The sequence below is a fragment of the Amblyomma mixtum genome, chromosome 3 (assembly GCF_055824585.1).
Source record: "Amblyomma mixtum isolate Tamu chromosome 3, ASM5582458v1, whole genome shotgun sequence".
NCBI lineage: Eukaryota > Metazoa > Arthropoda > Arachnida > Ixodida > Ixodidae > Amblyomma > Amblyomma mixtum.
In genome coordinates this window covers 207,628,399-207,641,817 of record NC_143014.1, presented here as the reverse complement: position 1 = coordinate 207,641,817, position 13,419 = coordinate 207,628,399, and the positions used below count along the sequence as shown (strand labels likewise).

The 13,419-nt window shown below is 46.2% G+C and overlaps 1 protein-coding gene and 1 long non-coding RNA gene across 2 annotated transcripts in view; both read left to right on the top strand.

The window, feature by feature from the left end:
• Positions 1-13,419, top strand: part of LOC149353455 (uncharacterized) — a 59,871-nt gene that overhangs the window by 39,133 nt on the left and 7,319 nt on the right. The window contains exon 7 of the mRNA XM_089582578.1: positions 1,334-1,406. Coding sequence (XP_089438704.1) covers positions 1,334-1,406 — 73 coding nt within the window. The remainder of the gene's footprint in view (positions 1-1,333; positions 1,407-13,419) is intronic.
• On the top strand, positions 7,054-7,913 carry LOC149353456 (uncharacterized). The gene is made up of 2 exons (XR_016289582.1): positions 7,054-7,288; positions 7,792-7,913. It is a non-coding gene; the product is annotated as an uncharacterized LOC149353456 (long non-coding RNA).

Genomic DNA, 13,419 nt, shown 5'->3' with positions numbered 1-13,419 from the left:
CCTGAAAAGCTCGACATGGATGCTGTGCAAATGGAAGAGAAAGTGAGCCCTTGAAACAGCACTCAGAATGCGGACATACGCAACAGCGGCATGATCGCCCTCGAAGACGAAGAAAGAGAGTTTAGAACAGGACAACGTGTAGGGCTCAGGCTGCGCTGTGGCTGTGCCACTATTCCAGAGAAACTGTCGTGAAAACAATATTTATTTCTGCAGGTCGTGCAAGACTGCGGGTTGTGGTGCGTTTTGACGCGTTGCACACCCCTCGAGACCTGCCAGTGAAATTCGAAATGAAATGAGATTACTCCGGTGCTTTTTGAATAACGTTCACCAGTGCCCTTTGCACGGATGTTCCCTGTAAAAAATATGAGCTATGCGTCAATAAAACAAGTTTTTTTTCAACTAATCACTTATGCTATTTTCGGAGCACTAGCCAAGGAGCGAGACGACGGCAACGAGGAAAGAGTTGCAGCTGACCGTTGATGTACACCTGTTATTTTTCTCAATGTTTGTCCGCTGCGCTGAGCTGACATCCTCTCAGTGAATGAAGAAAGAACATCAATAAAGTCCCAAACGTATACCCATCTGGAGACTTTACTAATCAGTGTGCTGTATTGGGAGCACGACCCAAGCACCTAGACGACGACAAGGAAAGAGTTGCTGCCAACCGTTGATGAGCACGTGTCATTTTTCTCGATGTTTCTCCGCTACGCTGAGCGGACATCCTCTCAGTGAATGAAGAAAGAACATAAATAAAGTCCCAAACGTATCCTCTTCCCCATTGCAAAGTGGCTGGCCATATATTCATCTCTCCAGCCAACCTCTCTGCGCTTGCAATCAATAAACTCGTCTATATATCCCACTTGCAGAATTTCAGGGGAAGTCCAAGCCGAATAGCATTCGAAAATACACTGGGAACGGAAGCCAACGTGATAAACGACGAAGAAAGCGAAGAAGACTTTTCTACTATTTTGCTGACACTTTAATCTCGCTCACCAGATAATTTGCCCCGATACTGTGGTTTTGAAACTGTTGGCTTTATCAAAGTTGGCATAGTATTCAGTCGCTTCTAAATACTCGGAAATTCTCGAATATCGATTTCTTTAATCAAATATGAACCGAATAACAAATATGTTCGATTTGTATCTGACATTTCGAATATTCACACACCTCTAGTAAGATGTGAACTTGCAGTATCATGAAATGCCATCTTTTGCTTCATCCACAACCCCTTGTCTCCTTATTTCCACTTTTGCAGACCCTGGAAACTATGCTACGTGTTGTTGCTTCAGTCGCGTTTATTTTTTTTCTCATTCTTTTTTTTGTGCACGTACAGGACTGTGCTGGTGTCATCCTGTTCTGCGCAGAGAAGGGAACACAACTGGCCCTAGATGCTGTTCAATGCTTGGGTGAGTACTGTGGCAGATCAGAATGCTGGGGCTTGTACTGAGGGGCTAGCCAGACTGTTTTGGATGCAAATGATAGAATCAGTATGTTGCAGGTGCAAAAAGAACGAAATTTTTTCACGAAGGCCGCATTCCATAACCTTTTGACAGTGGGTGCATAGCCAGCTAAATCTTTAGCTATTGCGCACGACGGCCACCTTTTCGCAGACACAGCGAAAGAGTGATAAAAAAAAAAACTTCTACAAAGTTACAGCATACGGCAGAACCATTATTACGATTGTTTGAATGAAGAATTGCAAGCGTAGGAATGCTTGCATACAGAAAAGCCTACACCCTTTTCGTAAGTTGAGCGTGTGGCTCTAGCGCCGAGCGACCACAACCCCCTGAGAGGAGTGGTTGGCGCATCTGCAACCTTGAATTGACACTCCCAGTGAAGAAATGGTAACACAAGCTTCTAAATATATACTACAGATGATGGCACCACCCCAAGCACGTTAGCTTTGTGTTCTGACGCGCATTTTTGAACGCAGAGCAGTGAAAATCATACTTGTATGCCAGTTACATTGAAGAGGTTAACAGCTGGGCACATTGAAGGTAGTGCTTGAGAAGTTTTACCACTGGGTAGCAGTGTGAAATTATCAGTTGCGAAGAACATGCTAGGTGACAGGGGTGCTTGTTCCTTCATTCATGTGACCACGTACGATCCACATGTCAGTGTTTGTGGAGTAATTGTAGCTCTGCATGTGTTATTGTTCCTGCTTCTCAAAGCAGTGATCACATAGCATTAATAATGGAGTATTCGCCACAGCACAGTGCATTTAATGCATTGATGGAGAAAACATGGACCTTTATTTTCAGCAGTGCTTAAACGATGGCAGTGAATGGTGACACTAACAAACTGCATATTTCAGCAGCCCCAGAGCACAGTTTGTAAAATGAAACTGGTGCACCTAGCTGTCTCATTTTGATTACTTTCATAGTTAGTGACCTGTAAGACATAACATTATGCCATTTGGCTTGTGGGGATCGAACAGCACTGATCAGGACTGCATGTCAAGAATGTCAATTAATGGTTCCCTTTCAGTTAAGCACTTGGCGCAATGTCTTTTGTGACGGCTGCTGAGCGCAATACCATGGGATTGAACTCCGACCCCAGTAGCCACATTTCGATGGAGGCAGAATTACAAAAACACCTGTGTGCTGTGCTTTTTCAATGCATGGTGAATGCCGAGTGGTTGAAATTAATCCGGAGCCCTCCACTGCACTATCCCTCACAGGCTGTGTGCAGCTTTGGAGCATTAAAACCACATCGAAACAGGAAACCATCACCACCAGCGAAGCGATGATGCGGTGCTTAGCTCGGAGTGTGAAGTGAGATATATGTAAATGCAGGCTCTTATATATTCGAACTCCAATAACTTGGACTTGAGCATTGTTTCGGACTGCGCTGAGGAATTGTGGCGCACGTCATAGGAAAGTACATATCCAGAACCCATATTTCGGACTTTGTGGAGCCTAAAAGTTCGAATTTTCGTACGCTAACAATATTTTGGAGATCATTGTTCAACCGAAAGTTGGTTATTCCGGCATAATATATACGCGAGCGGGCATCGCTGTCACAACCAACCCGTTCCCCGCCACCGTGAAAAGCGCCATCTTGAATTTAAACGAAATCGGCGGGCGCAATCGGACTGGCTTGGATAGGTTTGGCTATTTGTTCTCCATCATTGCCATCCGAGGTAATGGGATGCCCTCCGTTGCCATCGAGATTGTCTACAAAGAACGCGCGATCGCTTTGAAAACAGTAGAACGGGACAGTGGGACAGCTGCTGCGTGCCACTGGAGGGGGACTGCATTCGGAGGCACTCGCTTCCGCTCGCGTCTTCCCGTGGGTTATCCATGGGTTACCTCTCGGTCTTCGCGAACGCCATCAGCCCATGCAAACTGACTGTTCTTGCTTCACGCAGCGAGTGCATTCATCCGCGCGGCATGACTGCGACCGCGTCGCACTGTCTGGTATCATGATGTGATAGTTTGCGGACATGACGAAAACATGGTTATGACTCAGACATCGCTTGTAGGCGGAACATGTGGAGCGGCAATTTTTGCGATTTTGAAAGGTGGTTTTTCGCAGAAAAGTTTTAAAAAATTTCTTGAATTTTTCGGACTGTTCGATTATTAGGACCATTTTTCGGGTCCCACTGAGTCCGAAAAATCGGTCGGCATCTGTATTTGAAAACAAATCTGTATGTGGTATATGAGCATTTTGATTTTCGTAATAAAGCAGTGGAATGGTGAATTTCATTTTGATTAATTGTGTCTGCTGTGAGCAAACCGACTCGCAGTTCCTGTGAACAAAGACTATATTATTAAATTCCGCCTGATGTACGACTTCTGCATAACTTGTGTGCTGCACATAAGGATTTAAGTATGACAAGGAAAGGCCTCCTGTTGTTACTGTAGGTGCTTCAAGCCTCACATGTAGTTGTCTTTCTTTTGTGAGTTTCATGTGAACGCTCTTTGTACAGTAAAATGCCCAACGACAAACGTAACTATTTGCACTTAAGCTTATGTGCTCTGCTATAGAATCTTTATATTTTCATAGCGCATCGCGACAAAAGCACACGTGGAAAGCAGGAAGGAAGAAAACAGACAGTGCTACTACAATTAAGCCTCGATATAATGAGGTGAGTAAAATCCTCGCTTTACTTTTTTACATTAAAATGTCGCTACATCCTATTGGAGCTCACTCGTAGGAAACACCTTAGTTTGCATTTAAATTGGTCTACTACTTGTGTGCGTTCTTCGTTGTCGTCATTGGCGTTACTGTCGTTTCTGTGCCCGTAGAGATTTCACAGCATTTTACTCGTGTTGTGAGCTAGTGAATCACCTCGCTATGTCTATTATGTCGAGTGCCTCGCGTGTGATGCGCCTGTTATGGTTTAGTTATGGGTTAGCTGTCATCATCGTCCTTCTCAACATTCCCAGCAAACAACGTACCTCCTCACAAACTCCAAAGAAGGATGGAATGTCCAGGTCCCATAGTGTCAGGCAAGCGATGTTTTTCAGGAATCATAGCGGGACATACATTGACAAATAAAACCAAGTTAGTGCCCAGCAATGTTCTAGAAATGTCGCTCTTGGACTGAATGTTGTGAGTAAATACGCTAATAAAAAAAAACAGGTCATATTAGTCCCAAAAAGGCGATGTACGGGACCAATACTTTTCAAGAAAAACGAAGCAAACGCCCTGTGACGCAAAAGAAGCCCCATAGTGGCCGACATTTGTAAAAGTTCGGTTAAGCCTTAATAGTTAGTGCTTAATTAGTTTTAATATATCGAAAATAAAATTGGCACAATTATTTTGATTTACAGCTCACTAAACGTATGTTATTTAATAACCTAAAATATATTACCAACTTTAATTGATTAAAAACAGCAGTAGTTTCAAACGTTTAGGTGAGCGGTGCTGCGCTTGGGCACAATAGACCAGGGTTGCCAGGTTTGGCTACTTTATGGCAAATTAGCTAGGACCTCTTGGCGATAAAAATTTGAACCTGGCTTCATGGCTACTTTTTGGCTACAGTTGAATTCGAAGTTAGGACTTAATATTGGACCTAATTTTTTGCCAATGATCCGAGTGCATCTTTGCCTGAGTGCGTTAGAATGCCACATGTGAACACTATTATTCTAAGGTGCCTGCCCTTTTGTTGAAAATTTACCTGCAATCGTGTCCTAGACTTCAAAAAAAAAATACCGAAGGCACTCTGGAAATTCTAAAGTGTGCTTGGCGAAAGCCTTGTGGTTCGCATCTGGTGTCATGTTGAGTCGTCGCATGCGCATTCGCTCCTTGTTATTCTGGCGTTTGGTGTTGGGGGAATCCGTCGTCTGCTGCCGCTTCCCCGAACCGCTTGGCGCGGAATCACTGGACCGCTTCGGAACCATGCGTCTCACTCACTCGACTGCAGCGAGACGTCCGCGAAGGTGCACCGCCGACGCGCGCGCGCTCGTTCTACCGCTACTGTGTGATGTCACGGTTGCTATAGGTTGCTATGCACAGCTGCGCCCCCACCGGCGCGCCGGTTGCTAAGGAGGGGAGGAGGTTGCGCCGCTGCGTTGAGGAGAAGCCCCACTTGGCACGATTCCAGCTTACGGACGGACACCGCGAGTATGAGCCATAAAAGGCTGTCGCCTTAATACTTCTCGCCCCGGTGTTCTCCCAGCCGAGATTCCGAAACTCCGCCTGCGCTATGCAATACTGATATTTAGCTAGAACTAGCAATAAGAAATGTCCTATCTCCATTCACTGAATGCGTCTCAGGTAAACACGGAAGTGGCTTGCTACTTAGCTGATGTAGTACCTTGTGTCCTCAGTTGACTACGGGTCCAAAGCGCATTGATCGGCCGCATATGCCAGCCCACACAGTGCTGGTTAAAATTTTCAGGGCACATGGTTTCTTTTTAGCCGACTAGTGGGGAACGTCGAAGACCGAAAAGCTTTGAAACGTGATGAGGAAGGATCTTCGTATCGTACAGCGATATAGATCTCGAGCTTCAAGGGAGTCATAAGTAGCTGAAAGGAGTGTCGCCTGAAATGCTTTGGCCAAAGCAGTGCATTGCCTTCAATTCCTTCTGTTCGAATGAACTGCACGATAGAAAGCTGGAAAAAAAAGATCACTGGAGAAAAACGGAAAAAGAAATACGCATGAAATCATGCCCATTGTTTACAGAGCAAAGCAGAAACTTCGTGCAAAAAACAATGCCACGCATGCCATATTTATATGGGAATTCAAATTGCTATAGCAGTGGCTTAGGAACTCAAATTATTTCTTCTCTGCAGAGAAGAAAAACTCTTCTGTTTACTTTTCCCACAGCTTCACTCCCTTCAGAAATTCTTCGCGCGTTTCCGTGCTCCTATCCCATGAAGTTCAGGTCCCAAGCAACCACAGATATCCGTCGGACGTACGAGCTAGATCCGAACGTCCTTTGCCGAGATCGGACGTCCATCGGACGTACGAACACAATCCGATTTCGGATATCCGTATTCGTACATCCGCCGGACGTACGGACAGTATCCGCTTTTGTATATCCGCATTAGAGACAAGGTGTACGTCCGAGGGATGTACGGTGGAGTATATTCTCAGGATATGAGTATAGAGTTTTTTTCTAATTTTTCACACAGAAAATTCGCGCCGTTCGAGTATGTATACTGTAGAGTTCGCTTTTTTAACCTAGAAAATTTTATTCGCGAAAGAAATTTTGTCAGTTTTATTGGCTAATGTGTGCGAAATTGCGTCAATATCTGCATATCTGCTTTGGAGAAATTATTTCTATGAGCTGCAGGGTTTGACTTGAGGACTTTTGTAAATTCGCGCAATTCCCTAGTCCTATACTTGCAGTGCAAGGGCCACTGCTGAACTAAATTTATTTAAGGGTAGGAGCGAGTGCTGCACAATTTTACAGTAAATCACTTACTAATTTACATCTAAAAACATCTAAAAATCAGTAGCGACATCGTGTCCGCCGTGGTCAAACGCGATTGAAACCACTTGTAAATTCAAAACTCGCGCCGAACTCCGCTATCATCATCATCATAAATGCAACTTGTAGTCAGCCCAATCCAATCCATCAGCCACAGAGTGCAGCGGCTTAATGGCGGCGTTGTCAGTTTCCTGCGAAGCGTGGTGACCCTTTTGAGCTCTGTTGAGCTCTGTTACTAGAATGTGTGGCTTTTTTTAGTCTGCGGACGAAAGTGGTGTGTAACTTGAACAATTCGAAGGATGCGGCAAGCGCCTGAAGCCCTCCTGGAACGTTGGAATATCGTACTACACCGACTTCGGATGAAAGAAGGCCTAGTGTGATTGCCTACGGCATGGCCTACGGAGGTAAGTACAGTACACTGCTTGGGAATTACTTTTATGACAATGGAGCAGGATCTGTAACATTCTCTCGCGGGAGAGTTGGAGTTATGTTATGGCTATACTATGGTGTGGGCTACAGATGGGTTGAGACTTGTGTTACTTATCATGATCTCTTGCAATGTGGCGCAGGCATAATCTTTTTGTCAGCAGTCCTGACACTGGTTTTTGCTTGAGTCTAGGGAAAGGAGGGCAGAACTCTGAAATTAGAGACTGCATTGAACAGGTGGGTTGTAGGGCGGGTGCCATCATGAAAAATGCTCAATTTCCTAGCTCTTGGCCTCTTGCAGGCATAGAATACCTTCTGGTGTCAAGGATGATGACTATGTCGGTGCGTCTGTCACCGCTGTGTTATTTTGGGCTTCATTAACGTGAATAATAACAAAGTTGCCAAGCATTTTTTGAATTTGTCATGGTCTTAGATTTGGTGTGGGCTTGAGTACTAACCTTTTTCTTTTCATTTTTTGCAGAAAGCTGTTCGCTTCCGCTTCATCATGGAAGTAGGAAGATGGGTGTGCACTCGAAGTTTTACGTCTTATTGAGAACTCAGTCCTGTGCTGATGTACAGTCACAATAAAATATTCTCACTGTACTTTCAGTTGCTTTTTCATTTTATTGCCCCGCGGACACGAAGAAAGTATGCATGTGCCATATATGCAAACATCCGAGAAAGATCCGGGAACGGACGTCCGAAATCGATGTCCGTTGGCCGGACAAACATGTCCCTTTGGACGCCTATAGGACGGCCGACGGACGTCCACCGGCTGTTCGCGGACGTCCGTCGGCTGTCCGGAACGTCCGAAACGGACGGCCAACGGCCGGCCGATGGATATCGCTGGTTGCTTGGGGTGTGGTGGCTAGTTCAGGTATTTCCTTTCATCTGATTAGCGATTTTTTTTTTACTTCAAAGGGATTCGCATCCACTGTTAACCTGCATCCTGCAAGATTTATAAATTTATTGCGACTTTTATTCTTCTGGTGCCGCGTTTCTGCAACTTAGGCATGGAGGAAAAAAAAAAAACTAGGAGGGAGCATGACGTCACGCGCTCAGCCTCTGCAAGCCATCCTCCTCTGACGCCGCTGCCGAGGGCCCTTTTGCGCACTGACTCTTGGGAAATAGGCCCTCCACAGTTACCAGAGTGCCAACCAGCTTGGATCGCGGTGCTTTTTAGAGAACGTCCGTGCTCCGATGTAGCGCAGAAGCGCAGCGCCTGTCTTGCAGGCTTTGGCGGAACACGTACCGAGCTCGAGGTTGTCTGAAGGCTCCGCGTCTCAACACTTCTGCTGATTACACTCTTGAGTTTTTGGGTGCACTGTAGAGAACTGCCGGTAAACTTTTCATCAAAGGGTTCGTCGGTGGGCACTGCGCATTTGAACTAACGTCGCTGTGTGCTATATGCTGACGGGCGTGTTTAACGAGCGCTCCGGCGCGCTGCGCAAGATGCTATTTCTCGGGCAGGCGGACTTCGGCCCGCCCATGGGCCCGCCATTCTCCGCTATTCTCGAGGCACAATCGCGCCGAATACGCTCGCACACATACGCGGTTCCGACGTGAAATGCACCATTAAAGTATTTATCTCTCTCGCTGTCGAGGGAGAGTGCCGGCGGCTTTACGTCTGCCCCTGCGCGGGTCTCCCGGCCCTCGGCGTTAGCTTGTTTGTCGGTTTCGGAGCTGATGCTCGGAGTTGTCGCGGTGCTGTGGGCTCACGCCGTTGCTCGGGAAGTGGCTGCCCTTGTCGAAAGACGACGGCAGATACCGTCCTATAGAATAATGCAGCTTTCGTTACTGCGACCTTACAGGCGCTGCCATTAGTGACAGTAGCAAGAGTTTTTCGTTTGTGATTGTGATGAGGCCCCCAGGACGGCGTTCTTGACACAACACAGCGAGAGAGCGAAACCGAAACCGAAATCCGGCTAAGAGCAACCGCTGCCTTGTCACGTGAGGACCTATTTCCCATGATGCTTTCTATTATATTTTTTATTTTTTTTGACTAGGCTTTAAGATTATGACATCATGCTCCCTCCTATAGACCTCCTTCACCCCGCGACGTCACGAGGATGCGGTGGCGCTGATGTCCGTAGCGACTTTTGCGCAGTAGGCAAGTTCCGCCTGCACGTGTCTACCGCAGCTGCCGCAGCTACCGGCGGCTGCATCATGACTGCGCACTGCAGAAGCAGCATGTACTGACCAGCTGCGTCACTGCTGGATCCGCGTAGTATCTTAAAACGGAAAAGTAGATTAGCCTTAATAGGTTTCTCTCAAATAAATACCGCATTAGGAAATGGGCCACCGTAGTAAAAGCGCGAAGTCTGGATGTGTACCGGCGCTGCCAGTCAACATACTTCATAGCAGGGAAATTGCTGTGCTCATTAACCTGAACAACGACATGGTACGCTTAAAATTGCGCAAGGAAAAAAAGCATGTATGTAGCTGCGCAAGTATTTATCACCCTGAGCTGGTGTGCACGGGCGGCGGCAGGGTCACTCACCACCAAGGAGTGCGTTATTTTGTTGATAGCACAGCATGTTTTAACGTGTTTAGAAGTTATATGAACGTATAATGGCGCGTTTTAGCGCATTTATTATGTACTTGAATCTATTTCTTAACAGGAGCGACATAATTATGTGATTCTAGTACAAAGAGCTCTGGTAAGTTGTGCGGTCACGTTTGCATGCTTCGAACAGCGTACTTTAAGTGTGCTTAAAGCCACATGCTTTTCATTGCATCATGCATGTGTCATAAGCTGCTTCATGAAGGAGTACATGATCGAGAAGCCTGTTTGGAAAGAAGCAACCGCAGGCGGGTTACCAACAGAGGCACGTAGCAAGATTGACAGGGGATGAGTCAATGAAAAGTGTTTTCTTTATTGATGCATGAGGTATGTAACCAAATTTGGTGCAAATATAAAACTCCTCTGCTAATTTTAGTAATTCCTTTTATTTTCAGTTATACCTGGTACAGTTCTTGGGTACTTATAATCAACACGCTCGTCAAGTCACCCCGGGTCTTGAATAATTAATTAGAAAGTGCGGAAATTTTTTATGCCAGCATGTTCCCAAACCCCTGTGCTCTATGATGGCGGAATTACTTCTTTTTATTTATATATTCTCAGTACTCGTAGATTTATAGTCACACGAAAACTTTTCTTATAAAAATAACTAACATACTACTGCTCATGTAGGAGAAAAATCGAGAGATTTATTGCACTCCTCAACGTCTCTGGAATCGTTCGCGACCAATAGAGCCATTCTATTTTCATTCGTTACAAATTTACGAAGGGGTGTGTGATGCCAATCGCAGAAAATGTGGTAGATCACAAAACAAACCTTCAAGTTTATTCCCTCGTTTATGGCCTCTTCGCTTTCGCTTTGGTCAAAGAAATGCGGCACTGAAATCAACGAAACCTCTGATCCCTCTTCTTCGTAGTGATGCTACCATTGTGGTGCTCCGTCGTCGGAAACCTGCAGAGTTTACGACGTGCCAGGACCATCAGAAACCCACTTACCTCACAATTTTTGACGACCGCAGATCGAAAAACCGTAATTTTATGAATTTCTACTGAATATTTTGCTGTAATTTTTCGTCACCAAACAGAAGACCCAGGGATAGATAGGAAAGAATATAATTTCAGGAATCCAAACTTTTCACCAATTCAACCAGTCTAAGAAGGGGAGAAGTCGGCCTGGCTGGTGCCTGATCTGACGGCTAGAAACAGCGCGAGACAGATGAAATCGGGACACGATCGACGCTGTCCCCACTTTTCGCACTGCGCGACACGTGTCAACAGACGGTGAGCGCACGTCGGCTGTGCCGAAAAAAAAACGACAGTGCTTCCCTCACCACTGCCCCGAGGTAAAATCATTCTGCCTAGTGCAGTGTCAAAAACTTATTATTTTATTCAATCCCGAGGGTAGAAACCAACGGCCAAAAACCTTTCTAGCCATAATACAATACACACTGTGGCGAAATACGCCGTACATGACCAACGCGACCCTGTGTACTTCGAGGAATACTTAGTTGAAAGCATCAACCCCTGCTATGATTCTCAGAAACTCAAAACGCGCCTACAAGCCTTGAAAACCGGCGCTGCACCACACGAACTCGATGCCACTCCCTGGCCTCTTGCCTACCGCGAGCCCGCTAGCGACTGCAGCGCCACAAGCTCCGCCCACATTCAGCCTCTGCGCACAGAATTCCTCCACGACAAAAAATTAGTCTGCTACTTAAACGTTTCTAGTTCCCTAAACAAGAAGCTTATCACAAGAAAAAGACTCTGAGCTTTATAATTTTTATACGTGGATTGTTTGATATAGTGAAGCATTAAAAGGCTGATTTCGTTCAATGTTGCGATTGGCCAGGGGAGTAATACAGGACGCCGCGGACCGCAGCCCAGTGTTAGCAACTGCTGTTTTTTTAAGTTGTATCCTACTATAGTTTTTTTTACTTAGGCGCTTCTTTGGCTACTTTTGACACTTCGGCTACTTCGGAACTTCGGCGACGCGTTGGCTACTTTTGTTATTTTTTTTACCCTTTTTGAAGTTTAGGACCTGGCGTGTATGCATGTGCAGTCCTCCTCGGGGCGTTTGGTTGCCTGGTGCGTGGTATTCGGTTTTTAGCCGTCAGGACAGCCCCGCAAGTGCTGCTTTTTCTAGGCATAATATCTTGCAAAGTGGTGCAAACGTGACATCCTCGAGCCGGCAGTCGGCGCAGCTCGCCGGGGTTCATTTTGGCGCGAAGCGGCACTTACCGCGGTCGATGCGAGACTCATGTACGTCTCGTGGCGCGCTTTCGGTGAGGTGCCTGGTATGATGCTTATGTCAAATTCCTGGTTTTCAAGATACGGCAAGCTGGGATTGCCGCGCGGCTGTTGCCTTTGGCGACAAACCACAGTTATCGTTCAAAGAACAGTATTTTTACAGCTAGTACGCGCGCTACTTTTGTAACTGTTCGTGGTGTTGATGTTGAGTCGTAGTCTCTTAATTATTTCGGTGTCTGTGAATCACGCCAAATATCTGGCTTTTGGGAATAGCTGGCCTTTGGACCGCGGGCTATTGGGAATTAATGTTACCTTTTCTTTTCAATTGTGGAACGAAAGTATACATTAATGAGTATGTCAGCATCACTTACATTGGCCCTATGCCGCCATGGCGAATGGATAGAAGGGCTGGCGTCGAATGAAAACTATTCACTTTTTTCTATTGCAGTCGCGCATATATGCACCACACACCGATTACAAACGAGGCTTGCGGTCATTTCTAGAGCCCCTGTTTCGAAAAACCAAATTTCTTGGGAGACTAGCAGGAAGTCAGTGTGTCAGCTAGCTTAGTGCTGCGAATGATATAATGAAATGGCATTTATGGAAAACTGAGATTGATTTCCTCGAGATGAATTGCAGGACCGTACTTAAAGGTGCACTAAAGAGGATTCTGAGCTCGCCTTTCTACCATAGGAGCTCGACCTACACGCTCCAAGAAACCTCGAATAATTGTCCTGTGCGGCCGATTGGACGTCCCTGCTCCCGCACTATTTTTTTTCTTTTTGAACTGACCTCCGAGAGCAGGAGGAGAACGCGTGGACGTGCCTCTCAGCTAGTCGCGTAACGGCTTGCTGCTCTGCTCTGCCATTCGGCGGAGTTAACACGTGCACTAATTGATACGCGGAGTGGTCTTCGAAAGCAGAGTCCGCGCGTATTTTTATTTCCGTGGGCTAATATACGGCGGTTATCTGCGACTGAAACTATTTATTCATGATACCTAAGAAAAATAAAAAAAATCTGCCTCTCCCGTAATAGAGAGTAGAGTAAGCATGAAATGTTTACGGGCATAACACATATTGGTTGTAGATGGTACTAGTCAAAATCTTGAAATGGGTCTAGTGTTCACCACACCACGCTCTTGTTGCGTCGAAGCGATCGCCTGCAATTGCGGGCTTAGGTAGGCAGCCGCGAACCGTGGTGGCCTGGTCGCTTTTGGGAGCGGCCGCATAATCATGGCGTTGTCGGCAGCGGCGAGCAGTCTTCTGCTATGGCGTATCACTCGCAAAGCAATCGCTTAAGACGCTTACTCCCTCCCCGGACACGCGGACACGACGAGACGCA